The sequence below is a fragment of the Coturnix japonica genome, chromosome Z (genome assembly GCF_054131305.1).
Source record: "Coturnix japonica strain WE chromosome Z, WE-NBRP24, whole genome shotgun sequence".
Classification (NCBI taxonomy): domain Eukaryota; kingdom Metazoa; phylum Chordata; class Aves; order Galliformes; family Phasianidae; genus Coturnix; species Coturnix japonica.
The window spans coordinates 28072646-28100459 of record NC_140702.1 but is presented as its reverse complement, the minus strand read 5'-3'; the positions used below and the strand labels follow the sequence as shown (position 1 = coordinate 28100459).

Sequence of the window (27814 nt, the reverse complement as noted above, 5' to 3'; positions counted from 1 at the left end):
ATCCAAGTAAGGCTGATAAGTCTACAACACAAAGTTCCTATGTGAAAGTGATTAAGTATTTTGCTGCAGTGGCAACATTGGTTCAGCCCCTTCTCATAGTGGGAGGAACAGCATAGAAAGCATGTAACCCAGAAGCATGTATCTGAAAACAAGGAGGCTTGTAAAGTTAAAATACAATGATGGGAGTGAGGTATGAAGAGGTAAGTGGGCAGTACTTCTTAATGCTAAGTGAAATGTGTTCTTTTGAAGCTAATTTCTCTTTTGTGTCTTCCCATTAGCACAAAGAATGCAGAGATCTAGGATGGGATCTTTAGTTTTCTTTGTGCTTTGAAGAACTGATTTCTGCTTAAATCCTTGAAGCTGAGTATCTAACAGAAAAAAACAAACAAACAAACCAAAAAAAAAAAACCAAAACAAAAAAAACGAAGATTGATTGCTGCAAACAGTATCAGTCACAGGAGTGCGATTATTTATTTCTTCATCTGATCAACAAACTAAAATCAAAGCAATCCAAGTTTTTCCAGCACTTTTTCTATAGTCGACTGTTTTAAACATTTTACATACAACACTGTACCAGGCATCTATACCATACAGCCATCCCACACCTTTCCTTATACAGTGAAAGAATCTTTACAGGTCACAGTTGTCTGTCTCTGCAGTAAGGTTGACCCCACACCAGGGAACTGCCTCTAGCAGTGGTGTGCATGGTTTTGTGACACGATTATTACTGCTGACCTATTCTTCTGTTTTGTTTTTTTAAATTTGAGATGTGACATTGTTGGGAACCCACTTCTGCAAAGGATTAAAATGAATTCTCTCTCCCAAGCCTGTTTCTCCTCCAACTGAACTGTGTGTCTCTTCTATGTAGAAATACATTATGTCTAAAGCAAACTGTACTGATGCTGAGATACTACTGAGGTTACTGAGTTGATTTCAACTACAGCTATGCTAGGTGTCCATTCTTCTGGCAGAAACTATGAGGAAACAGAACTATGGAGAAGTGTGTTCAAGTTCATTGACCAGTAGCTTAACACCTTCCTGCTGCCATCATCAGCTAAAATGGTTATTATGAGTGTATGCCTCATGCAGGCTTATGCTGCTGACTTTGCTCTAGGGACAGTGGCTTCTAGTAGTGGAATTGTGCTGACAAAGAGCATGGGGAAAGAAAAGAACTTGAACCTCAGTAGGCATCTGTTGAAGTGCAAGCAATTAAATTCCCTTTGAAAAAGTACATAAAATCTAACTAAAAGACTTCTATTACACAGAATTTGTTAGCCATACCTGACAGTATGGCCAGTGAATAATTTCTGCTCATCTTTATGTTTGCATAGATTTGGGAAATCTTGCTGACTGCAGCAGAGGTAAAGCACCTTTAATCTGGATTACTAGTTTAATCATGCACGTTGTTTTTTTGTTGGGTTTTTTTTTTGTTTGTTTGTTTGTTTGTTTTGATTTGGTTTTGGTTTTTTGCTTGAAAGGTTCTTTATATCCTTTGAAAAACAGAATGAACTTCAGCAACAGCACCTGATAGGAAGAAACACGTGCTGTGAAGAAGTCTGGGAGTAACCAGGCACCAGTGCAGCTTAGAACTAACCTTTTTGTCTTTTACTGCTGACAGTCTGCAGGTTTGTGATGACAATTTTTATGTCTTCATCAAATAAGATTTAGTCTTCAAGTGCAAATCAAAAGCCAGGTTACCGCATCAAGTTGAATCTTCAGAGTACCATAAAAGCTTTCTCCACTTTGTCTTCATTTAGGTTTACACATACCTTAGTACCAGTGCTACACAAAATGTTTCGTGGCAACTTTAGCTTGAACTGAAGAATATTTCTAGTCACTGAAATAAAAATTAAAAAAAAAAAAAAAAAAAAAAAAGACATCTGTGCTTTTAGAGAAAGAAATTAAAACATCTATGAAAAAGAATGCTAACAACTTACACAGTATTTTTAACCTAGACTGGCATGTTAAAATGCCTTCTTCAAAGTTAGCGGTAGCCATGTAGGGCCAAGCTCATTTGATTGTCCCATGAGGAAGTGGTAACTTTATCGCTGTAGATCTGACTCAGTGCTAAGCTAAGTATTTCTTTCTTTTCTTTGTAGAACCTCAGTTCATGTCCAGCTTTCCTGACTTCTTCCAGTTCCCTCAGTGCCACTTGAAGCTCTTGAGAAATAATTCCTGGAGATTCTTGCTCCTTCATAATCCAGTCCAAGGCCATGTGACTTCTCATCTTTTCATCTAAGGAACACTGGGAGTAGTAGGAAATTACTTCCTATTATTCAGGGAAATAACAACAGACACAGAACTTAGCAACAGATCTAAACAGGAAGATAAACAACACTGAGAATCATTCAGCTTTATGCAAAATTACACAGCAATCCTCTGTAATGTTCCACGTTTCAAAAGTTGATCAATAAAAGATAGAACTAAATCTACCTATGTTTATTTCTCTTGAAGAGAGGCAACACTTTAGAAAACGAAAGTTATTTTCTTCCCTTTTGTAAGCTCAGATTGTAGTTTTTTTTCTGTAGATTATAATACAGTACACAAATTAACTTCACAAGTTAAAAATGTTTCAAAATTTGTCAGCCTGTTGCATTTCCGAGTGTTGTCCCAAAATGGGAGACAAAACCTGATAGGGTCACAATTTTTCTCAAGTGAATTTTCTGCCTGTCGATAGATAAAAGTAAGAAACAGTCCAGGGTTTTCTTGCAGTGATATCAAGGGACAAATACAGAAAATACCAAAGTATTTTAAAATTTATCTTTTCTAAGTCCTGTATAAATCAAAATAAAGGACATTTCTTCAGAAAAAAATTCTACTCCTAATAATAATTTGCATATTTTAACTTCACACACATAACCACTCAATCAATTTTTTAATGGCTTGTCCTACCTGCCTGGAGCACTTTGTTTCCCGTAGGGCTTTAAGGCTTCCATTCCAATGCAGAAGCTGAAAGACAATCATCAGCTCCTGCAAAATTTGATTACAAACTGAAATATTAAAAAAAAAAAAAAAAACAACAAAAAAAACCCCACATCTCTTCATTTAAGAGGAAAAAAAAAAAAGAAAAAAAAAAAAAAAAAGGAGCAGATTTGATGTTGAAAGTTGTTGACATAAAGGAAAATTAATCCAAACTGTATTAGGAGTTATAATGAAAGGTTTACAGCTGGGTAACTAAAAGCTACTATTTCCTCTTTTGAAGCAAATAGAGTACTGTAAAATACTGGTCCCTCAATAGCAGCTTTTACTTCTAGGTGACCTCTACAACCTTGTTTATAGTCACAGTGCTGGTGCATTTAGAGCTACTTAGCTATCAGACACCAGCATTAAAAATGTGGCAAACTTTTGATCACCAGGTTGAGTGTATTATTTTCTATTTTCTGCACACTGAAGTCAGGTAGTTTAAATTATTTTCTAACTTCCAAGTCCCACTATGCATTGCAAAATAACATCTAATTAGGTGGAGTAACAATGGTACTTAAAATTAACCTTAGATCCTTGCCCCAAATCACTGTACTGTTAGTTTGGGCAATTTCCAAACTTTGAATTGAGATGGATGACTATCACAGAAAGAATAATATCAAATAAACACACACACATACACACACATACACAAAGGATGAGAATATGATTCCTTATCCAACTGATCACTTTTCTAATGGGATTTTTATTTCATGGCAGACATACAGCGGCCTTAAACAAAACTGATATCAATGTAATTATTTTTCTTTAAATGAGGTGAAGCATTTTGATCTTTTTGTGAAACGAAATGGCTATTTCACAGTAAACACACAAATCAAACGTTAGTTGATGCAGTTTAATGGATCAGCTGGTGCTATTAAACAAGGCTGCACAGAAGAACAGAACTAGAACCCCATAGAGAGTTGTTATTATATCTGCTGTATTGAATAGAGCTAGGTTAGATGGAACTGGATTTCTCATTGTAAAGATTTAATACTGCTAAAATTACTTGTTCCAAAACAAACATCTTGCTAGTATTGCCCCATTTTGATAATATCAAGACCCTGTGGGGATTTACAGTGGGTGCTAATGGAAAGTAGGGGAATGGGACAGAAAAGTAAACCTTAAGGAAGAATACATAAATACGTGTCAATCCAGACCACTGCTCATGGCCTAATACCTACCCCAATACTGAATCACTGTGTGTCACTGAGAGTAACTAACACATTACAATTTATATTAGAGATGGGAAGGAGAAAGATAAACTCAGTAGCATACAAGGATTATTTTCATCACCAGTGATTCTCTTTCAAATGCTAAACACAAGCTGGGCAGAATAAAGAACGAATCTTAGTCTCTTTTTGCTCATGATCACTTACTGCTTTTGATGTGACCAAAAGCATTGGCTTGCAACTGGATTTTTTCCACCTAGCTTGCTGATTGCCAGTCTTCTGACAAATCAGAGGTCAGGACAAAAGGGCTCAGATAAAATTATCTATCTTACATTAGATAGAAAACATAGAGTTTTATTTGGGCTGTACAAATTATTTTTCTTGTCTGGTATCTTGCCCACTTATTCCTGCATTTCAGTCTTTTTCCTGAACCTTTTATAAACTTGGCTATATTATTATTTTTTTGTTTATGCAGGAGACTGTTTGTATTACAGTGAATTTTAAATACATTTTAGATGGACACATTTAGTAGATGGAGGAAGTGGCCTGGTAAAGAAAGAGAGAGTGCACATATTAACTCTGCATAGTCTCACATTTCAGACCAAGACACCAGGAGCAGTATACCTGGTGGTGTTGACCTAATATGTCTTGAATACAGCTGTACTCCTTTCATAATAAGGATCACAATTTGATAGTGTGGGAAATGACATCTGGTTTTTACATAAGTAGCAGAATGTTGTACCAAAGGGACATACCTCAGAATGTGTGATACAAGATAAGTTTCTATCTGTGGTTAAAGAATAGGGTATGCACATTCTGGACAGATAAAAGGAGAGTTTGGCTGGCGTGTTAATTTGTGTACGCTCCTCCCCTGGGGAGACTGTGGGCAGCAGTTGAGTGGTGATCCAAAGGTAAGGACTGTAAGACATACATCTGCACCCAGAACTCTGCAAGAAGAGACAAACTTATCTGGCAAGACATATGGTGGAAGATACTGTCCTGGTCACTATTTCATTAATTCTGTTTCCTTGGAGAAACAAAGACAGATGGACTTTGTCAAATGCCTATAGGATGTGTGTGTGAAGAATGTGAACCTACCAGCTGGGGATGAACTCAGCATTGAGATCTAGGAGATGTAAGAGCTTGTTTTTCTTACAACAGGCTCTCTGGCTTGCAGGATGCTCACCATTGCAATTGTGGATTAAAACTTTTTCACAAGAGATACAGTCTATGAAAAATTGAGTTATTTCTCACAACAGATGAAAAGAACTTCCTTTTTACTACATGTAAAGATTTTGTGCAAGAAAATTCATTATGTCCCAAGTACTGTTTAACCCAAGATCTGACCTAAACATTCAGGTCTTTATGTGTATCTCTTTACTTATTCCCTTTTCTTTACCTCAGGAAACAAAAACAAAATAAATCAAGATACAAGTCCAAAATTCAAAGTCCCCAAAGCCTGCAAAGACTGATCTTTATAGGTGGAAGAAATCCCAGAGTTTATGCTACATGTCTGGAGTCCTTTCAGACTAAAAAGTTGGTGGTAGGTTTTGCTTGGCTTCAGAAGCTAATGTCTTATTTTGACTTCCTGTGCAATTGGCTCTTGATTTTAAAGTATTTATAAAAGAAACTACTAAGCATTTTGTTTATTTTAAAATTATATGTCCTATATTTCAAAAGACAGAAGATGGCAATCTGTAACTAATCATATGGCAATTTGTAATGTCTTTTGTATAAATAATTTACATGCAGTCTCCCTTTGATGCCTCTTCACTTACTGGAGATGAATCCTGCAATGCAATGCTGTGTTTTTTGTAATTTAGACTGGAAATTGCCTTACTTCTTTTGTTTTTCAGTACTTCCTTTCATTCCGCAACAGCACGCGAGCTACACTCTGAAACAGCTGAACATTTTCTTGGATACATAGTGATACATGGGAATTAGCGTGAACTCCTTCACTCTCCATTCTGATTTGCTTGAATGTGTAAACCTGCTGTATTAGTTCTCATTTACCACTGGATTTTTAACTTGTCCATATAAAATATTAATCTTTGCCTTAGGGTGGCTTGACATCTATCTGTATTGGTACACGTGGGTTATTTGATAAGTAATCTTGGCTTACCCATTTTACTCAAATGCACAGAGAAGGGCTTTAAATTTTAATTGGGATATATTGGAATTTGGATTCAGAGATGTATTTTATTTTACAAATCTCTATTCGTAGGTCATAGCATCTTAATCTATCAAATGTATTTTGCAGTTTCAGTATTCTTTCTCAAGGCCTGAGTTTTTCAGAGTCGTTTCTGAAATTCCATCCCTGGATGAAGTGCATCTTGGGGAGAGAAGGCATAAGACTTCAGAATGATATAACTTTGGCCCCAGAAAGCCTCTTGAAAGTTTATCATCTTGAGTGCAGTACCATTACCTATGACATTAATAGGGCAACTTCTCCCTATTGACACTTTTCTCACTCTTTATTAGACATGTCACTGTGAGGTGCTACTTATAGCTCACCCAAAACATGTAGTCTGCTGGAAACATGCAGTTCAAAACAGGCATGCTCTAGGAATATTCACACTATTTTCCTTAATTTGTTCCTTCCTTCACATATTTGAAACTTACACAAAGCTGTGTCTTAATTGCACTTAGAAGGTGAAGCAGAATGGTCCCCATAACACACAGCACTTATGCCCATTTAACTTGTGCTATTTATCAATAAAAAACAAAGCTGCAGAGCATATTGTAGGCAGTTGAAGTCTATATGACATCACATCAATCAGTTCACACTTAATCAAATGTAAGAAAAGTAAACTCAGAAATATATGGGTCTGGTTTGGTGTCCAGATTAAATGATTGTGCATGAAGGCTTTACATATAATTTGATAATTAGGAAGCTGTAATAAAGCATCTACTTGGAGATTTTGTTAGTGGTTCAGAATATGTGCTCTGAAGTGTTGAATCGAACTTCCTTCAACTGGAATTAATTTTAGAAAGGCTCTGGCAGACAGCCAGAAATGGCCTTTGAAATGGCCAGCATTACAAGAATATTTGCCCTTCAACATATTACATCAGACAGTGCATGGTAACTCATTCACCCATGTTCAGTACAGTACTTTCAGATTTTATTTCGAATAACACTGCAGGAAGTTAAGTGCTCACTTGTGAGGATGTATCAACCCAGTATAAGGCCATTGCTCACAGTATTTTCTCCAGTAATGTAGATTTAGGACAATATTTTTTATTAGGATATGGAATCAAAAAGGCCATTTTATCACATGTAAATTTTAGGCACAACACTGTGCAGATGATATTTTAGTGCATGCAATCAGCTGGAAAGGACACTACTCTTTGCTAATACTGTAGACATTTGTTGTTGGCACTTATTGTAGTGCAGTTCTGAATTTAACCTTTAGACATTAAGACCTGATTTAAACCCAATTTTCTCTCATTCTGTATGGTCTCAGCATGCCTCAAATGCAGTGAATTCTATCTGGAATTAGTCATTAAGTTGCTTCACTCAGATGTGAGCGAGGTAGAAGCTGCACTGTTATCCTTATACCTGAAATTCCAGCATTGTCTTTCCAATGTTTGACTCTAGCATGTAATGATAAGCTCCAATACTAGTGCTGGGGTCATCAGCATCCTTTAGGTTGCCCTTTGGGAAGAAACAAAAGAATGTGATTAGAATGGAAGTAGTTGATTTATGGTTGTATATTTTATAGTTAATAACATGTCTTAATACTGCTAACCCAAGACATTTTAATACCCCTCCATTTCTTCCCCCAGCAAACAATTTGGGAGCCTGTTTCTGCAAATCACAATTACCTTGGAAACTAATCATTTTATCAACATTTTGTGTACCAGCTGAATGTGAAATATCTGACAAGTGGTAAACATGGTTTCTTTCTCCTCCTAGAGTGACAACAGATGAGAATGCTGAAGTGCTTAGTGACACACTGCTGAAAGGAGAAAACACGTGGGATTAACTAGAAGTGGTTTAGTATTTGCTTAGCAGTAAGCAGTTAGCACTCAAAGGGTTCCCTTAGCTAACATCCCCACGCACCTCCTACCAACACTCAAATTGCTCTCCAGCTGATACATTTTTAGCCAGTTTATCTGGTGTACTTCCTTGTCGGTGTGATTTTCACATTACCTTCTTAAGCGTTCCTTCCTTTCTAACTTTCCACACTGGCACTAGACTGATTATTTGTATTCACTGGAGAAGCCAATAAAAAATAAAATAATGTAATTATTGTAAGGAAGACACAGAAAAATGCAATCTGGAATCATCAATTTCCTTATAAAAAAGGAAAATTATGTAGGGAATGTTATCTGATCATTCTGGAGGTCTACAAAAATCTTCTCTCAGGTGCAAGGATGGAAAGAAATTCCTTCCTGAGGAAGGAGGAGATGTGGACAAAAAGGGGAAACAATTTGTTACTGTTCTGCCCAGACCTGTTTATCTCTTCTTAGTCAGAAAGCTATAATACTCTCCTGCTTTGGCAGCTTCAATGTAATTGACTGTAATGGGACTATAATGACTACCTAGAGTTTTGAAGCAGGTCTTGGCTTTTCTTGTGAACTGGAGCAGCATCCCCCTGAGCACTTCTAAAATAAACTGACAGTAGTTAGTGGTTCAGCAGTACTCAATAATTTCGTGTCAAGCCCCGCTTCTCTTTAGCTAATCTTTGCTGTCCTAGTGCACTATTAATGGGAGAGTCTACCTCTGGTCTCTGTGTGGTGTCCATCCATCTAAAGTCATAATTGTTAGAGATGAATCAACAAACTGCCCATTCAGTTCAATCAGTTCCGTCTAGTTCCAGGTATTTAAGAAATACTTACTTCCACTGCAACAAATGCTGACTGTGCAGGTTTTGCATCTCATAAATTGTATCTATAGTAATGAGAACACTCAATAAGGTGTATCTATGAGCATGCTGATAACACGATCCATAGTTTTACATTCACTTTTTCAGCAGAATTCAAAAGCTGCATCAATTATCCGGATAAAGGAAGGGGCTGAGTTTCACCCCTTTCATAGAACCACAGAATCACAGAATGATCTGGGTTGAAAAGAACCACAATGATCACCCAGTTTCAACCCCCCTGCTATGTGCAGGGTCTTCAACCACCAGACCAGGCTGCCCAGAGCCACATCCAGCCTGGGATGGGGCAGCCACAACCTCCCTGGGCAGCCTGTAAGCTCCTTTGAAGGGGGAAACCTAGAAAAAGGAATGTGAGATAATTTTGGACAGATTCCTTTGCATAACCCCAGGTATTCAAAGGCAACTTTGAAAAGTTAAACATATTTCTACCCAATATGGTTCCACTGAAGAGAAATAAAATTTATGGCTTTTGAATGCTGTAGCGTTAACACACTGCTGCTGAAATATTTATGCTGGCTTTTAAGTATCCCTAAGGAAATCCAGGCAGAACTCTGTGAAGCACATAATCTTTTAGCTCAAAAATTTCCTTAAAATTGATAAATTACTTACGTCAAAAATTCCCTTTAAATTTCATACACGAATAAATCGTGTTCTATTTTTCCTAACTTCTGTGGATTTTTGTCCCTCTATAATGTATAAAATTCTCAGTACTGAAAAAGAAAACAATTCTTTCGTCTATAAAACAGATACAGACCAGGTCCCATTATACTCATCTGTTTCTACATCCTTTCCCAAATACATCCATGAGGGAGTACACTCAGAAGGTGAGCACTACAGGTTATCTCAAAAAATAGAAGGAAATAGAGATATTTCCAAATTTGAAAAAAGATCTTCCACACTTATTATCAGAAATGTTTCCTGCAAGCAGAAATGAAATGAAATGAAAGTTTCCTTAACTCACAATACATATCTCCTAGCAAATCAGCACTTTCATTCCTAAGGAGCACTGTAAAATATTTGCTACATAGTAGTGATCTGAACTATAAATATTTTATCCAGGTATAAACTCTGAAAACAAACAAACAAACCCAAGTGACCTTTAAGGAACTAACACAGCTTTAAAAACCTGATGCTTTCATCCGATTGTACTAAATAAACATTTTAAACATAAAATTGATCATCTTTATTACTGCAAAGGTGAAAAAAACAGTAAGACCTTGACTTCTGTCAGCTGGTGAAAGCTCTACTACTAGAGAACCATAATCATGTGTGTTCTGTTCATTAATACCATTCACATGTGTTCTGTTTGCTCACTGACAGAGAAGAGATAGTAGGCAGGCTGGAGCTTTGATTTTACCTACAAGACCATACACCTCCCCCATGATTTTTTGCACTTACACTTGTTGAGGAAACAGCCTCCTGAACACTTTCCATGATGAATTCCTTTGTGATTCTGCGGCAGGGCAGTTCATTGAAGAGAGAGTTGATCAGAGCCACTTTTGCAGCATCTCGCCTTGCCTCTGCTCTGCTTAAACAGCTCTGTAAAAGAACATACAAAATTTTACAGGTCTAGGATGAAACCTATATTTCCCACTATGTTTCTTACGTGTGCTTTTTTGTTGCCTCTCAAAGTAAATCAGAGTTAAAATATATAACTTATTAATAATTGCTTTTATCATAAAATCTGAATTCTGAGAACCAACATTTCAATTGAGAAGTGGCTTTGCCAGAAATCTTCATTAAAATAATTGGTTTAAGTAAACATTAATTTATTTTATCAACATTCTTTAATTTTTTTAACCCTCAATTTGTTATTTCAATAGTTACTGCAAACATTAACCTGCTACTTCCTAGCAACAACCATGTTGGGAGTGAATTAAGCTTACAAAACATTTTGCAGTGAAAAGGCTCTGGACAGTAGAAAAGGGGAACTTGAAAAAAGAGTTGTCAACCCTCGTTGTTCACCCTGCCTTTCTGTGTAGCTGCCTGAGCTGCCAGTGGTGACATATGCTGTCCTCACACAGCTTACAGAGGGACAACTCAGTGTTTAGTTTGGCCCCCAGAAGTTTCAGTTCAAGACTGCTTTCTCTGGTTTTGTAATGGAGCGTGAGAATTTCTTAGCTCTCAAAATGCAAACAATGCACTCATATTTTTAATAAAATCAAGATTTTACCCACTTCAGAGGTAATGGGAATTCCTAAACATGAGCTCTGTGGGGTGATGTGGACAAAATGTTATGCTTCCAGTTATGTCTAAACTCTGGAAACTTCCTCACCTCATCTTGCCTCCTGTGTTACACACATCACCGGGGCTCACCCACAGTCCCCACATCAAGCTCAAGATCTTAATTTTATCACAGCTTTTACAAGACCAAGTTTTATGCCACAGACACTGAAAAACAGAAACTAAAGCACCAGCCATGCCTGAGCTTCAGCAACTACAGGGAATGGATTATGTAAATTGAATCCACATGAACTTAGAAGATGAACTGAACCCCAAGCTTTCAGACAGGCTTAAAAATGCCTCGAAAGATTTATGCCAACCTGACTGAAGGGTGAGACTCTTTTGAAAATCTCAGATCTGGCTAACAGCAAGGCAGTCGAGATAGAGAGCAGAATGCAGATGGTCTGTGCACCGGCTGCTGAATCAGCTGTGGCTCTTCTCTGATGCTGCAATGAAAAGCAATCAACCTCAAACTTTGATTTGTCCATTCTTCCAGATGCTGCCTCTGAACTCCAAGAGTAATTTATTGGGAATGGGATGAGAATAATATTAGATTTTACTACAATAATTATAACAAAAAATCCTAGCCTTCCTAAAAAACTAATTGTCATTTAACTGTCATTTTAATTTGATTTCTTCTGTCTTAATACAGTCTTGCTGAATGAAGTTTTACTAGACACAAAGGAAGACCAGCTTTTAAAACTGCCTGAGTATGTTTCAGATAGCAAGAAATGTTAACACCTTTAGAATTTCAACATCTAATTTTCTTCATGGTGAGTAAGCTGTGCTGTATTTGAGGACTTTATCTAACTTTAACCCATACATTAGCTTGTCATCCATCTTAATTTGCAACGTCTGATATGACAAAATGATCTCCTGAGGTCCGTTCTAACCTCCATCATTCTATGGTTCCATGAAAAGCATATCTTCTGTGTTCATTTACAGCAGCATCCACAGATTCTTCCATGGTCTCTTTTATTTCCTTCTCCAGACCTACAGGTATTCAGTATCTGGCACAATTGGTTTAATTCCACCAGGTTGTTTCTATGCATTTTGATAAGAAGAAGTGTGATTAGTCTGAATTATGTTAGAATATGTAGAACATTTTTTCATTATATGGACTAATTTACCCTACCTTTTAAAAAGCCACTTTGAACTCTATTTATAAACATCCAGTTTTTTAGGATGAAATTCAGTTTGTATTTTATTCTGTTTTTTCCTGCCATGCTCTCTCAGAAGCTGGGGTCTTCATGAACATGTAAAATATCTAATCCTTTTCTATCCTTTTCAAGCTGCTCAGGTCAAATGTTTCAACACTGTGTATTTTTCTTCCAATTACATTTAAAGATTCTTTTGCAAGTTGCATGTGATTTTGTTTTGTAAAATTCTAAGAACTTGGATTTCTATGTGCTTTCAATAATAAATGTTATAATCTAAACCAAGCCAAATAATTTGGATTTAAACCATCTTTGTGCAGATGAAATCCAGTAAAAATGACAGATAAAAGAAAACTATTCATTTTTAAGTAATACCAGCAAAGCAGCAGATCAAAGAGTCTTTATGTATTTATAAGCAAATGGTTAGTTTTGAAAGATCAAGAGATTTACCAATCTGGAAGAAGGGAAAGACCCTTAACATTTAACTAAATATAATGGAAGATAGGAAAACTTGAACAAAAATGGAGATTTTATTTTAAAGTGATGACATATGACTTTTCTCTGTTGTTTGTTTTTTTTTTTTCCTCCCCCTTTATTTTTTCCTCTCTATCCTGAAAGAGTGAAATTATTAGCATAGGATCTTTGTCTCTAGCTTACAGAGAAGTCTGAAGCTGAATTTGTGTTGGGAATCGTGGAAGAGGCCTCTGACAGTTGTTGGATGGGATTGGCACAGAGAGCAATGTCTGCTGCATTGTAGTGGTGTAATACATAGTGTAATACTGCCATGTCTACTCTTCAGCATGCTGGGTTTTAGCAGTTTTGATGTTTGTAGCTGGAAAAGGACAACAAAGTTGTACTCTCGGTCCCCAGAGGAAAGAGGAGGTGCTGAACCAAGACAGAACGAAACAGGTTCCTACTGGTTTTTCAGACATGTTGGAAACAGGGAAAGTAGGCTTTAGGTCTTTAGCTTAAAGATGATAGTTCTTTGTTCTTAGCAGGTGAAACTATCAGAAATGCACAGATGTTTCATTATAACCTGTTTCTACTTGCAGAGAATGGCTTGAAAGCAGCCTGAGCCATCAACAGCCACTTGAAGGTGTCAGTTGATGATATTCAACCAGCAATCCAAACCATTCTAAGACTTTTGGACTGGTATACAAGTGCTACATTTTTGAGACCATCTAACTGCTTCCTCCTGCTCCGTATTCACTGTCTTATACACAAGTATATGAAATCCAGAAACATCTACTGAACACATAAGATGAGGAATACAATACTTGTTGATTTCAAACAGTTGATTTCTGGCCCCTGTGAAAATGCTTAACAAGACATTAACAATTTAAGACAATGACATCAGATGGAATGATGAAAAAAGAGGAAATATTTATAATTCATTATTCACTTTTATAAATGTATATTTTAGAGAAGGCTGTAACCTGGAGCTAGGGTGGGAAGCTAGTGCTTTATGTAATTACCAAGCCTCTTTGTTACCCAGCTTTATTTTGTCTTCCATCATTATACCAAGAAGTGATGTTCCCATTGTTCACCCTGCCTCATGACAGCGAGTCAGACAGAATTTGTGTTGGATATTTAGAGCTGGATATTGAAGTAAATAATCTGTCCTTTGATGAAAGAAGTACTTTTTCAGGGGGATGTTGTTTGTTTGCTTGCTTCATTTTTGGGGTGTTAATCTCCTGGTAGTGAAGCTGAAAACTGTGATCCCTAGTGTGACCTTATCACAGATGTTTTTGTTCTACTCTGTGGAAAGCCTAAAACAATGAAGTAGAAGGTGGTAATGTTGTCCTAGGTATTTGTCTATAACGGCTATTTCCATTATATATACTATACATACTATGCTTGTGCTCTCTTATACTTCTAGCAAAATTGGTACCTGTAGCACAATTTAAAAATTATAGCAGTTTTGGTGGTATTAATATTCTTGTGACCATGGTAATTTATGGTGTAATGGAGAGAGTATTCACTACATAGTGACAATTCATTAGGTAGTTTAATTTAATCAATTAAACTTTCATTGGAGTGAGGAAAAAAAATGCACACAAAATCTGATAATTGTTTTTGCTCATGGCAATATTACGTTGTCTAATAAGAGATACTGTCTTTTCTACTAAAGCGTACTTTGACTAATAGTAACATGGAAACGCCAGCAAGTACATAAGCAAATAATAATTTGATATTTTAATTGTCAGTTCAGGGATTTTTCAGTGCTTCTATCAGCTACAAACCAACTGTTCAGGAGAATTCATTGCTGTAGATGATCTCACTTGGAAAGATAAAAGCTAGGTTTGACTTGCAAGCGCTTTTCACTGCATTTATAAAATCAAAGTATTTGACATATTTCCTTTTTGGTATTAAAAGCAAAAACATCTGCTAAAGCCATGAGAAGTTTGATGCCTGAGTTCAGAAAGAGGGGAGACAGAAGCTGATCAGATGGACCTTATGTTGGTCCCTTTAGCATAACTGAAAATTATTGCAGTTTACAGGGTTAGTCATGGCATGTGATTCCCAGTATTATGTACCCAGAACAAAAGTAAATTAACAGATGTCTTGGACTGTGAAATGTCATATGTATGTAACACATACCTGCCTTTCTTTAGGCAGAATAAAGGACTATATATGAGAAGACTTGAGCAGAGACATTTGTAGTTTTTTACTGTGCTGTGTTACTTACTGTTATTTAGTGATGTTATAAATAAAACTTCAGTAAGTTTTAAGCAATGCGTTCATTGAGAGCCTTTATAACTATAAACAAAGGCATTGGCAATTCCTTAATATACTCTTGTAATGCTGTTTTCATGAAAGCATGAACAGAACCAATCTCTTAATGTCTGTCTGCAGGTTGGCATGGGAAGTGTGCTGCCAAGCTGGCTTGGCTCTGCTTCTCTATCAGTGAGAGGATCCTGAACCTATTACCAGCTGAATGCAACAGTGCAGCTATGTATGTATGTAAGAGAAATATATGGCTCAGCACTTTATAATGCAAGGAAACATGCACAATTATTTGTAAGGCACTGTTAAAAGAAAAAAAATAAATAAGAGGGATTGTGTGGATAAAGTGTTGGTAAAATATAAAATGTCATGTGAAACCACTGGCATGCAAGCAGTTTAAAAATTCAGGAAACAAAAATGTGTAAAAATAATGAAGTTCTTTTTCTTTTGTCATAGTTTCAAAGACAACAGTATCAAAATTATCTTGCTTGTAATCACAAGCTTTTGAAACATTCCAGGAATTCTAGGACGTTTTAAAGCATCTCTATGAACAGCGCTCCTAACAGTTTCATACTGAGAATTGAAACACTAAGAAAAATAGGCCCAGTGTTCACAAGAGACCACAAAGATCCTCATCCTGGCCCTCTTCAAAACAAACAAACACACAAAAGCAACAACAACAACAAAACCTTCAAAAATAAGCTAACTGCAGTTTTTAAATGAATAGGCATATTAATTAAGCTTTCCACAGTCTTTCTCTGCCACTGCACGTCAAAACTATGTTCTACATGTATTGCTGAAAGCATTATTTATGATCTTGAGATACACCACATAAGAAAGATGAAGCACTGGAGTCATTGAAGAGCAATGTGCTTTCTTAAATATCTTTAGTCCATCTCTGTAAGATTTCAGAAGCTTTAGAAAGTTATCCAGGAAAAATATCATTATGCCCTCAAACTCCTGATGAAGAGGAGCCAGCTACAGAAATACAGGAAAATGAAAAATGTGAATCTCAGTCTATAGTTATGAAAGAAAGATTCCTAACCTGAATTCACCACAAATTCAGAGACTGCAAAATTAGATTGTTTTGTGGGGTGGGGGATGAGAGCAATGCTGAACTGAATTGCCTGATTTATTATTTTTTTAAAGCTTAGAAAATAAAGCATTCTGTTGGGTAGAGCACTTGTGCTACCCTATGTAACTAATGTCATAGCTGCTGTAAGTCATAGCATCTTGCTCATCTCCTTTCCCACCTCAGCTCCTAACTCTCCTACTGCAAACTGAAAGAACATTCAATGGCACATGGCTTGTTTTCACTATGAGTTGAGAATACATTCCCAAAAGCATATGATGCAACATTCAGTTTGCACACTGTTATTTGGTTCTGTTCAGCAGAGAGGCTAAGGTATCATCATCTGAAAGACACGTGCATGCCATTCAAATTAGTTAAAATGCTTCAATTAACAGCAGACATGTCTGGTTCTAGATCCTAATGGATTGCATCTGCACTTTACGCACCAATGAACAAGCATGTGGTGGTATTTAGTTGCTTTAGTACTGGCCTTTGCAGAGAGGACAGATTGGTGGTAGGCATCAGAAGGTTATTAGGGATCTGAGCACAGGCTGGCTATAGAGTAACAGCATTGCCTTTGCAATTAGTTTTTAATGACTTCTTCCTTGCCTTTTCTATATCTAGAAATATATTCTGGATGCATCTAGTAAAAAAAAAAAAAAAAAAAAAAAAAGGAGAGGGAGTTTGGAAGGAGTCAATTAAAATTGCAACTGATATTCTAGAAATAATTCTGATTTTGTCCCAGTTATTTGGTTGTTGAAGATCTCAAGATTTATCTTTAAAGTGGCTCAGAAACCTTCTGTGTATGTCCAAATCCCACATCCTAAGTAGATGAGTCAAAATGTCAGTGTCTATAGAGCTCAGGCTTAAGACGTTGTTATTTACTGAAAGGAAGATGGAGGATAGAATACTTTACAAGGCAACATTCCTCCTTCTGGAGACACCAAATTTAGTTCCAAGGCTTTTTTTCATTGAAAGGGAAATCTGATGTGTCTCTGGCTAGTTCTGACCCCTGTTCTTTATGGCTCATATTATGGGGACATGCTGCCACAGTTGAAAGTATCTTCACATTGAATAAAAAATCAAAATACAAAACTATTTCTCCTTCACATCAGATTTTATTGTTTTCTGAGAGATAGAAACAATGTGAGTCTTGGTCTTGGATTTAGCTGGCAAATGTATGGATTACTCATAATGTTTTTTTTTTGTTTTGTTTTGTTTTGTTTTGTTTTGGTAATAATGTTGGAAAATGGAAATGGGATTGGTAAAATCATTTTATGCCCAATTAATTCCCAGAATTGTGTTATTTTCTTTCAGGTAGTTTGTCTCTCTGAAATCACTGAGATATAAGACAGTGCTAGGCCGGAGAAGTCATTTATGGAACTGCAATGCAATGTTGCAGAAGTAGTTTGCAGTGTATATTCTATAGCAAAACTCTGCAGAAAAAGAAATCTTCCCTGGCAAAGACTGGAAGCTGACACTTACCTGAAAGTTACCGAAACAACTTCCTCCAGGCAAGGTAACGTAACTCACAAATGGTGGGCCCAGGCTGCTCAGTGACTCATAGACAATGATGCCTTCACTTGGAAGTATGGCCTTCTTCTTCTGTTTGCTTTCCCAGAACTCTTGCAATATTGCTACAACATTCACTGCCAAAGAGAAAAAAAAAACTGAATGTAAGATGCAGCACGAGTCCTTTATCCTTAGTGTTTTCTATGCTACACAAGAAATGAAGATATATGAACTTGAAACTTTATAAATCATTATTAATATAAAAGATTTTAAAGTTGTTCCTGCTGGCATGACAATGTGTTCCAGGCATTACTGATCCATTTTCATTCAGTCCAAGTCCCAGGATTTTAATGTGCTTGCCATTCTTGATAGGAATGACCCATAAGTGCCATGCTTCTGCTTCCTATGAGAAAACAACTGTGGTAAAAGTGGTCCACAATGGAAACAGAAGGCACTTTAGGCACTTTTGTGCCAGCAGCAGCGACAGTCTCCTGAACTGTACTGAACGTATGATGCTTCTTTCTCTTCTGTTGTTAATTCTAGAGCAATTTTAAAAGTTCAGAGCAAAAGCTTTATTTACTTTCTGTTCTCTATGAGACTTATGAGTGTATCTCAGCACGTGGACAGCCTGCATTTCTTGCTTGGCAGAAAGTTTTCACTCCTCTGCAAACTTAAGAATCAAAAACTTTTCAAGGACTATAGAGAGGTGCATCTTTTTACTGCAGTACATCAACAGAAGTGAGGGACTTTCCCTCCTGTTTGCTGAAACCCTTTTGCAATGCTTTCTGCTGTTATAACCTGTACAGATAAAGCAGTATTTTACCAGAAGGCTACTAAGCAACTACTAACCTTATTACAGGTTACACTGATAAAATTAACACTGAAACAGCAGATTAGAAGTAATACTTCTGATTAGAATTAATGTCTGTCAAACGAAGTGAACTTAACTGTGAGACTGGTAATGGGAATACCTGAAGATGTATATCTACTGGCAGCATCTCAAACTACCACTTTTTTGCTGTTTTTTTTTTTTTTCAGCCCAAAGCCAGCTCCTCAAAACACTGATGCTGTATCAGGTAACTATGGAATGTGGCCACAATACCAAAATCTCATTACACACGTTTGTGGTTTTTTTTTGTTTTTTGGTTTTTTTTGCCAGAATTCTTTATGCTTTTGATTCAGTTCAGCTTATTTAAATCAGCTGTGTAGCTTTAATCAGTGTATTTACTGTCATGTGGTTAAACCAGCATATCCATTTCAAATATATAATTAAAACAATTTCAGATTTTTAAAATATATATAAGCCTAAATATACTGTCCTAGAGTGTTCATACATGATAAATGTTATGAGTTTCTAATAGCGTTCTACTATATATTTGTTTTTATTTATTTGTTTGGTTTGGTTTATTTATTTATTGATTCTATGATTTATGCCTAACAAGTATGAATTTGTGTATTTTCATTATATATCATGTAGATCTGCTGTAATTGAAGGTGAGAAGTCTTGTGCATGCATTCAAGTGTGCAACTAATTGTACTCTTGCTCTTCTGAGATAATTCCATGATTACTAATGTATTAAGATTTCCCAGGACCCATTTTTCCTGGAATAATGTGTCTTTTTATGCTTCATTTTTAAAGATTCCAGGCAGAATGTTGTTTGATCGTTGTATTTTGCATCCAGTGGGCTTTGAGTCTAAATAAAGTATTGTAGAAAACAGTGAGAATGTTCAAAAGCAGTAGCAGTACAGAAATGAAACAGCAAGATTTGCTTTTACTTGGGAGGCTTAATGAAACTCTACACAGTGATTTAAAATTCACTCTCAAAGATTGTTCTCATTCCTGTAATTGGCTCTTGAATTTTGAAAGACAATTAAGAAATGACTGAGTTTTTAAGGTAATGATTACAGTATTTATATGCGCCAACAACCAACTTTTTTTTCACGATTAAATCCTTGATGCTTTAAAAGCTCTTACTTTGTACATTATCAGTTGCTGTAATTAGTTAGCAGTTCAGATCAAATTGAAGGCAAACCCTGTATAAACAGATGACGTTTTATCCATTTTATTCCTACATGCCTGATCTTTTTTAATTAGAGGTTTACAGTAGTACATGTATCGCTGGGTTCAAGGACAAGAATTTCACATATCCTCCTTTAGTTCTCTCCTATCTGTTAATTTACTGAGTTTCACAGCAGTCTATTTGATGCTGACTGTAATGACCAGTAACAAAGTGAGAAGATCATTCTTTTTCTCTTATGTGCTTTCTAAACAGCTAGAAAACCACTCATCCAGGGGCTGACCATTGTGGCAGGTGACACCGTCCTATAGTCTGCTTCAAGTTTTCATAGACTAGAAGGGTAGGTTTGGTATTTTTCTGTTTTGTTTTTTTTTTGAAATGGGCTACTTGGAAGCTCTGGTTCTGCAGAAATACATGGGTTGTTCTGTTGCATTTACCCTAAATGAACTCTGAGCTTTTTTCACTTTTCAGAAACACTGCTTTATGTGAGCCAGATTTGGAAGAGGATTAAATAATAACACATACCTTAAAACATGGCAGTATTTTGCAGTCTGTTTCTCACTGAGTAGGAAATGTCTTACTTCAGTTCATGGAAGTTTTTGGGTCAAATTCCTGATTAAGTAGGAAACAGAACTTTTGGACTTGAATTACATCAGTTTACATCAAACCAATGCCAGAATGGGGAAAAAAAAAAAAAAAAAAAAAAAGGATTGATCCCAATCTACTATGAATTGCTGCTAAAAATACTAATGAGGCACTTCCTTCATCCAAGGCAAACAAACATACAATAAACAGCACACTGCCATGACTGGGAGAGCAGGAGCCAAGCACCTTTGCCACTAATGCAGAATGGAGTCACAGACTTGACAACGTTTTGCTGCTGAGAGAGTGGAACATAAAGAATGCACACAAGATAACCACCTACTTTGTCATTTAAAACTTAAAACAGCTGCTTCTGAGAGTCCTTTTAACTGCCTTTGTGGATTTAATTTAATATGTGAATGCAAAGGAAAAATACAAGCTTTCTGAATAAGAGAAATACATAATATGAAATCTATTAAAGAAGATTCTTCAGTGAGAGGCTAGTAAAGTTGTCTTACATGTCTTAAATCAAGCTATGGCACATAATCAGTGAAATCATATCATTTAAACAAAGTTCATAAGTTACAAGTGCACCCTTCTGCAGCTGCAGCCTATTATGGCTTGTAACTTAATGCACACATCTTAGGGAAGCTGTTAAATTGAGCTCAGGCTAGCAAAGAGTACTGTTTAAATCTAGAGAAAAAAGGTCAGCAACTGAAGTGGGAGCCAGCTGTTTTTTGACGGAAGGTTTTGTTGGTTCTCTTTTGATTCATTTTGCACATTTTCATACTAATAATTATATAGCCTTGGGGAAAAAAAATGTTGCAAATGTGATTAAGCAACATCAATTAGATTTTCCATTATGTTGCTGTGCATTTATCAGCTGTTATGTATTACCAAGTTAGCAGTGATTTCATTAGGATATACTGATTCCCATGCCGTAATTCCTATTCTCTATTTCTATTCCATCCTGCGTTGATGTAGTATGAAAAGAGCAAGCCCCAAATCCGTACTAAAACAGAATGAAACCAGGCATATTGTTACAAAAATATCATCCTGTGGCAAGTACTGGGCCACTAACAATATGCCAAGGAACTTTCAGGGAACTTCTCCCTTGTCCATGGGGGACTTCTGTGCTAGATGAGTGGACTGACCTAGCTGTGGACAGCTCAACAGAAAAACAGCAAGAAATTGTTTCAGGAAAAGATCTTATTTCATCCGCTGGCAATGAATACTTTAAATCCACCACTTACAGGCAGTTCCTAGAAGACTTCAGGGATTTGGGAAAAGAACAAAATTAAATAAATCATATGGACAGGCTCCTCAAAAGAGTCATTTTTAAGGTTCTGTCAAATAGGAGAAGAGAGTGTTGGAGGTAAGATGGTCAGAGAAAGGTGTAGGTTTACTAGCTGCTTCAGAAGTGGCTAGCTTAGCCCCTTGGCACAGACATATGAGATATAGCCAGAGAAAAGGAAGGGTGGCAACTGGAAAGGTTTTATTGATGCCTCTTTTGTGATGAGGCAAAGTGCCAGTCCCTGAAGTGTTATGAGCTGAGTAAAATGTTATCATCTGGGGCAGAATAAGGAGATTTGATAAATTAGACATTTTCAATGGGATAGTGTGAAGACAACTGTTCGTTATTGCCAAGCAACTTTGTATAAGGTCTGCATTCTTATTTAGCATTACATGGGAAAAATGAAAAGAATTTCTGGTAGACTTTCCGTATAAAATAGCTATTAACAACTTTAAAACTGTTAACCTGTCATGATAATCAGAAGTATAACTGATTTCCACAGGAATAATATAACAAGAACCTAGAAAGGAAAAGATGGTTTGTTTGATAAAATTTAATCTCGTAATATTGCCCAAGTCAGCTGACTGACCTTGGCTTCACTGCACTTGGATTCAAAAGCTTACTTCATGGTGAGGTAGTTTAGTACTCACTGACAATCTAGTTCGGTGTGTAATGAAGAGATAAGCGAGCTGGGCTGATTCTACTGAGATCCTATATATCCCACAGGGATCTGATCACAACCCTCAACATATTTTTTCTCTTAAAACATCTACAGTCTATTGCTGACCTGAGAACTTCACTGGTAAAATGTGCCATGAAACATAGCTTGTCACTGCCAGTAAAAACATGGAGACGCACTGATGTTCAACCGATCTGAAATCACCAGGTTGTTTCACAAACCAACTATCCATCAATTCAGCCAAGAGCCATGAATTCAAGCCAGGTGATTAGAAAATCTCAGTGGAATTACTTAGCCTTTTCCAAGCTATATCACAGCCTCTAGCTGATAACAGAACACTGTTTCATTGTGGAAACAAACATAAAAAGTACAGTGGTTACAACTGGCATTCAACAAATTTAGGCTTGAAACAAGGTGATAAACTTGGAAATGCTTTATGAAATGGAGGAACTGATACATGGCTGCTTGAAGTCTTTATAGGTATACTGCCTTACTTTTGAGGCTTAGCTTGTGATGCAAAGGCATCGCTCTTTCTGACTCTTCTCCCATCTTTCGCATGACTCATCCAGAAAGCCTGGTAAGGCTGATGGCTCCCACACAGACCATGCCAGGGAGTGAAAGGCACAAGTGGCAGTCAGAAGAGCAACTCTTTCCCCCCACCCTCCACAGCCAAGAAATCACATTGCAAGTCTAACACCAGGCAAAGAACAAGCTGGTGTCTTTTAGCTTGCTTCCTGGAAGGATCAAAAAGAAGGTCTTCCAGCTGTATAACACATGAAATGCTTTCAGCTGTTCTTGCTTGCCTGTGTTTGGAGGGGAGACAAGCTAGAACTATTGATAGGACCCAGATGTAGCACCGCAAGTACTGCAGTAAGCTAGATGTGGCTGCTTGATGTCACCATAGAGCTGCAGGGAAAGTCTGCTGCTGTCGCAGTGCCCCAGCCATCAGATGATGAGCAATTCAGCAGGGCATTTGCCACATTAGGCCATCTAGATACACCCCATGCAGTTATCTCAGCAAATTTGGAACAAAGAATAGCATAGTACTTTATTTATACTGAGCATTCTTAGGCAAAGAATCTAGTTTGCACAGTATTCTACAGAATTGGATTCTAAAGTATATTTGGACCTTCCACAAATTATTTCAATATCAAACTGTCCCTAATTCGGGAAACTTCTTCTGTAATATATTCCTCAGTGGCTGTACTCAACAATTCCACATCAGGTAAAGGGCTTTTCCCATTTCTTTGGTCTATAAAACTTATTTAAGTGCTGGTGATGCAATGGAAATACACATTTTAGTTGAAGGAAACTGTTTCAAGCTCTTCCCTTCCCTTCCCTTCCCTTCCCTTCCCTTCCCTTCCCTTCCCTTCCCTTCCCTTCCCTTCCCTTCCCTTCCCTTCCCTTCCCTTCCCTTCCCTTCCCTTCCCTTCCCTTCCCTTCCCTTCCCTTCCCTTCCCTTCCCTTCCCCCTCTCTTGCTTGCCTGTCTTTTAATTAAAAAAACAAACAAAAAAAAAAAACCAACAAAAAACTTCCTTGCTCAATCAACACCTTGAATCCATTCTTAGTCTTAATTCAGAGGGCCTGGGATCAACAAAATGAACTGCAAGACGCTTTGGTTTGCAAAGAACACCATGAAAAGGAACATGAAAACTGAAGTTAGATTACACCAGTGTATTCTAATACATCCATAATATGTATGGAGAAGGAGTATGAACATGAGAGTGAATTTAATTACACAGTAATTTATTACATACTAACAGTTCCTCATTCTTCCCCAGCAGCCAGGGCCAGCACCTTTTCAGATACACACACACCTCCCTGGTTTATATACCAGCAGTACAGAGTAGTGCACCCAGCTCCGGTCATGCATCTCCCTTAAATCTCATCTCTGCTGCTGGTGGTAGAGGCTGCCCCAGAAGGAGCCCTGTTGCACTGTGCTCGCTCCTGCTAACAGCACCTAGCAGTACAAACACTGCACCTCTGCTGGGGCAAGCCTTCTGCAGGGCATCCCTCATACTCTACCCTTAAGCCAGCATAAGTGAAGTTCCTGGGCTGTTTGAGCAGGCAGCAGCAGACTTGCTCTGGGATGCACATTGCTCCTCTCCCAGAAAATCTCAGTCCTCTTTACATACTGAGTCAGACCACACTGTGAAAAAGGCAGGTGCTGCTGTAGCAAAGTTGATGCTGGATTGTTCATTCTTACCTGATCCAGTAAAAGCTGAAAGCAACATGTTTCTAACAGCATGCTTTCATGGGGAAGCATGAGAAATTATCTTGCTTTAAATCCCATTTAAAGTCAGAGATGGACATACTTAATTTTTTTAGACTTGACAGGATAAAGAGAACACACGTAAATTCTCATCCAGCTTACATGGAAAACACTGTGAGTGTCTGTCACCCCCTAGAACTGGCAGCATGCACTCACAGCAACTTCAAACCTATCTAAGTTGGGTGTCCTGAAAGTAATACCTCATATTTACATCCACAGAAAATACAGTAGGCACAAAGAGCATGACACTGTTTGATGGAGCAAATAATCAGTTACAAAACATTATTTTTCAGCGTAGACACCACCATTAGCTCTGCATTTCCATCAGCAGTGAACAGGAGCCTGCATGCTGAACTTGCTTGTAATGATCTGCACCAGCAAAGGTGTTGTCACTACTGAAATTCATCACCCATTGCCTCACTGTGCTCACACCCACTGTTTGGACTTCAGAAATGTTCAGCGAGTGTTGATGAATGTCAGTGGGTGTCCCCCTGGAGGAGGAATTCAGTGATGCACTTTTGCTCCATGCACGCTTCCATGCCAGACACCACTGTGTCAGAATGCTCCTCTGCTGCTATCAGTCACACAGCAACAACATGTAATGAAATAATGGTGGTAAGATTCAACCTCTTCTGCCGCACCACCAATATCCACCGCCGGTCTTGGTGACCAATGCAATAAAATAGGAGGCATTACTTTTGGAGCAGCTCTCATAGATCATGCCTACATTTGAACGCTCTCAGAATTCTTTCCATACCTCAGAAAATCTAAAGAAAAATAGTACTGTGAACTGCCTGCACTTTTGTTTTGCTTTAATCATCTCCCTCTGGCTCCGATCTGTGGGTGGTCACAGTGCATTGTCCGAGCAGCCCCTACACGCACTTTCAATAAAAGCTGTGTGGGTAGATCTGCTGGAACTGCTTACCCGCGGTATCTTGTGAAAGGGAATGCTCTTTTTCCTGCAGTCCACCAACCCCCCCACTGAATTCTTTGTTCCTGCGACATGTGTACTCTCACAGACTGTACTCTGAGGTCCTGAAGCCACAGCCATAATGCAGACCTACCCAGCAGCACATAAACCTCCCGTGAGGGGGCCTGAGAAACTGATGGTGAATGTTAAGGTTTGGGGATGGTTCCTTATGCTGCAGTTGTAGGAGAAAAGGTGTACTTATACTTACTCTTCCCAGGGACCTACAGAACAACTTCATTTTGCATAGTGATTCATAGAATCACAGAACCATAGAATGGAAGTGTCTCCAAGGATCATCAGGTTCCACCATTGATGCCACAGGCAGGGCCACCAACCTCCATATTTACTAGACCAGGCTGCCCAAGCCCCATCCAACCTGGCTTTGAACACCTGCAAGGGCAGGGCATCCACAACCTCACTGGGCAGCCTGTTCTAGCACCTCACCACTCTCATAGTACAGAACTTCCCCCTGACATCCAACCTACACCTTCCCTCTTTGAGCTTAAAACCATTCCCCTTTGCCCAATTACTACCTACCCAAGTAAAAAGTTGATTCCCCAACTTGTCTGAAATTGCCAATTAAACAGCACTTCATTCCACGTGCAGCCCTGTGCTAATCATAATGCACAACTTAAACAGTCGCATTTTCACGATGTGAGTCACATTCAGCCCCATTTGTTTCAAAGAATGCCAAGAGAGCCATTTCCTGTGCAGCACTCACTGCTAAGCAGGTCAGAACCCATTCACACAGTTTGTAAACCAAGAGGGGGAGGAGGCACAGCGAGGCCAGCAGTTGTGGGATGCTTTGGAAAGGTTCAGCAAATCGGAAACTGCTAAAAAAGTTCACATTCCATATGCCTGCAGAACATCTTTTTGCATTGCATCTGTGTGGAATGACTGTGATATTTGTTGTGATATTTGTTTTTTGTTTGTTTGTTTGATAGTTTTTAGTTTAACCAGGACTTAAAAAGAAATGCGGTTTAATAGGACAGACCAACTGCTGGAGGAAGGGAGCTGACAGAAAGCTTCCCAGGACTGTCATTAGGTAACATTTTCACCGGGAGTAGCTTCTGGGATGCAATTAAGTATCCCATGGAAAGGATCCGAATCAATTCTGTGAAATGCAAATTCCAAACGCAACCAGCAATGCCGCCTGTGATGGGCAGAGTTAAAACAGCTATAGCTGGCAATTCACACACAGATACAAACAGATTAATTATTACTTCTCTCTTTCAGAATCTCAGCTATAAGGACCGCGCTGTGAGGGAAGACGGACAGTTTTCAGGTACTTACAGTCCTTAAACACCAGGGCAGGGTCTCTGTGCGGCAGAACTCGGGCAATCACCAGCTGCAAAGACTCCAGGGTTCTGTCCATCTCCGTCCTGCTTTATCGGACAGCGGCCACCAGCTGTCCTCATGCCCGAGTGCGCCGAGCCCTGCACTGCCTTCCTGCAGCAGCTCATTGATGCACCGGGCTCCTGAGGAATCTCCACCTCGTCTCCCAATCAGGCGCTGCCTCAAACTCCAAGGCACTCCAAGGGCCCACCTCCCCGTGCGCTGCGCTGAGGAGCTGCAAAGCCGGCTGGCACGTTCAGTGTGCGGCTCCATGCTGAGAAGCACAACCACCGGCGGGCTGGGAAGGGAGAGACCTGTGTCTCACCAGGATAAGGACCGTGTCGGGTTTATGTCGAGCGAACGAGGAAACCCCCTCACTCCCCGAGGCTCTCAAATTGTAGGATAAGATCGAAAATGTGATGCTTCATTGAGTTGTAAAGCTGCTCCACATGCAGCGTTTTGGAAGCAGTGTGCAGAATTCTGCTGAGGAATTAAAGCAGCGCATAGTAACTATGATCTTCTTCCTTTGGTCCTGTAGCAGGAATGGGACTTTGATATTAATAGCCAGAAGAAAATAAACTGAAATAGTGAAATTAAACTTGTGGTGTATTAGGGTAACTGAATTTGAATCTGTTTTCCTCACTCCATACACGGCGAGTTACACTACTAACGAGCAAAAGAAAAGTGCAATGGCCTCAACGAGCACTCCAGACAGGAGAGGCACAGATGCAATGGCAAAAGCTTGAAGGACGCACAGTGCTGCCACACACAGCTATGTATCAGCCATGAGCTGCACCAATCAGGGCTGCACTGATGGTACAGAACACTTTTATTTCAGCTCCTGTGAAGTTCTCCTGGTTTGGAAAAAATGCCATAAGAAAGTATTTAATTACTATAGTCCTTCCTTCCACATTCCCTAACAATTACTTTTATCTATTTTAGGATGGAAAACT

General features: G+C 38.2%; 1 protein-coding gene across 3 annotated transcripts; it reads right to left on the bottom strand.

Annotated features, from left to right (window-relative positions):
- Positions 1-446: 446 nt before the first annotated feature.
- Positions 447-26969, bottom strand: LIX1 (limb and CNS expressed 1). Of its 3 annotated transcripts, none has more exons than XM_015849500.3 (6): positions 26820-26969; positions 17684-17847; positions 10418-10558; positions 7693-7788; positions 2893-2970; positions 447-2269 (listed from the first exon to the last, which is right to left on the bottom strand). In XM_015849500.3, the coding sequence occupies exons 1-6, from the start codon at positions 26899-26901 to the stop codon at positions 1985-1987; spliced, it is 846 nt and encodes a 281-aa protein (XP_015704986.2). In that variant the 5' UTR covers positions 26902-26969; the 3' UTR covers positions 447-1984. The 3 variants fall into 3 exon arrangements, with proteins under 3 accessions (XP_015704986.2, XP_015704989.2, XP_015704988.2); XM_015849503.3 differs by having other exon boundaries at positions 447-2245; XM_015849502.3 differs by having other exon boundaries at positions 2893-2949.
- Between the last annotated feature and the right edge of the window lie 845 nt (positions 26970-27814).

What these genes read in the sequence shown, in the direction of transcription:
- LIX1 (XM_015849500.3), bottom strand. Translation starts at nt 26,901, where the DNA reads ATGGACAGAACCCTGGAGTCTTTGCAGCTGGTGATTGCCCGAGTTCTG. An exon ending in GTTGTTTCGGTAACTTTCAG is followed by an intron (nt 10,559 to 17,683) that starts GTAAGTGTCAGC and finishes GTTCTTTTACAG; the next exon opens with AGCTGTTTAAGCAGAGCAGA. An exon ending in AGGCTGTTTCCTCAACAAGT is followed by an intron (nt 7,789 to 10,417) that starts GTAAGTGCAAAA and finishes TTCTTCCCAAAG; the next exon opens with GGCAACCTAAAGGATGCTGA.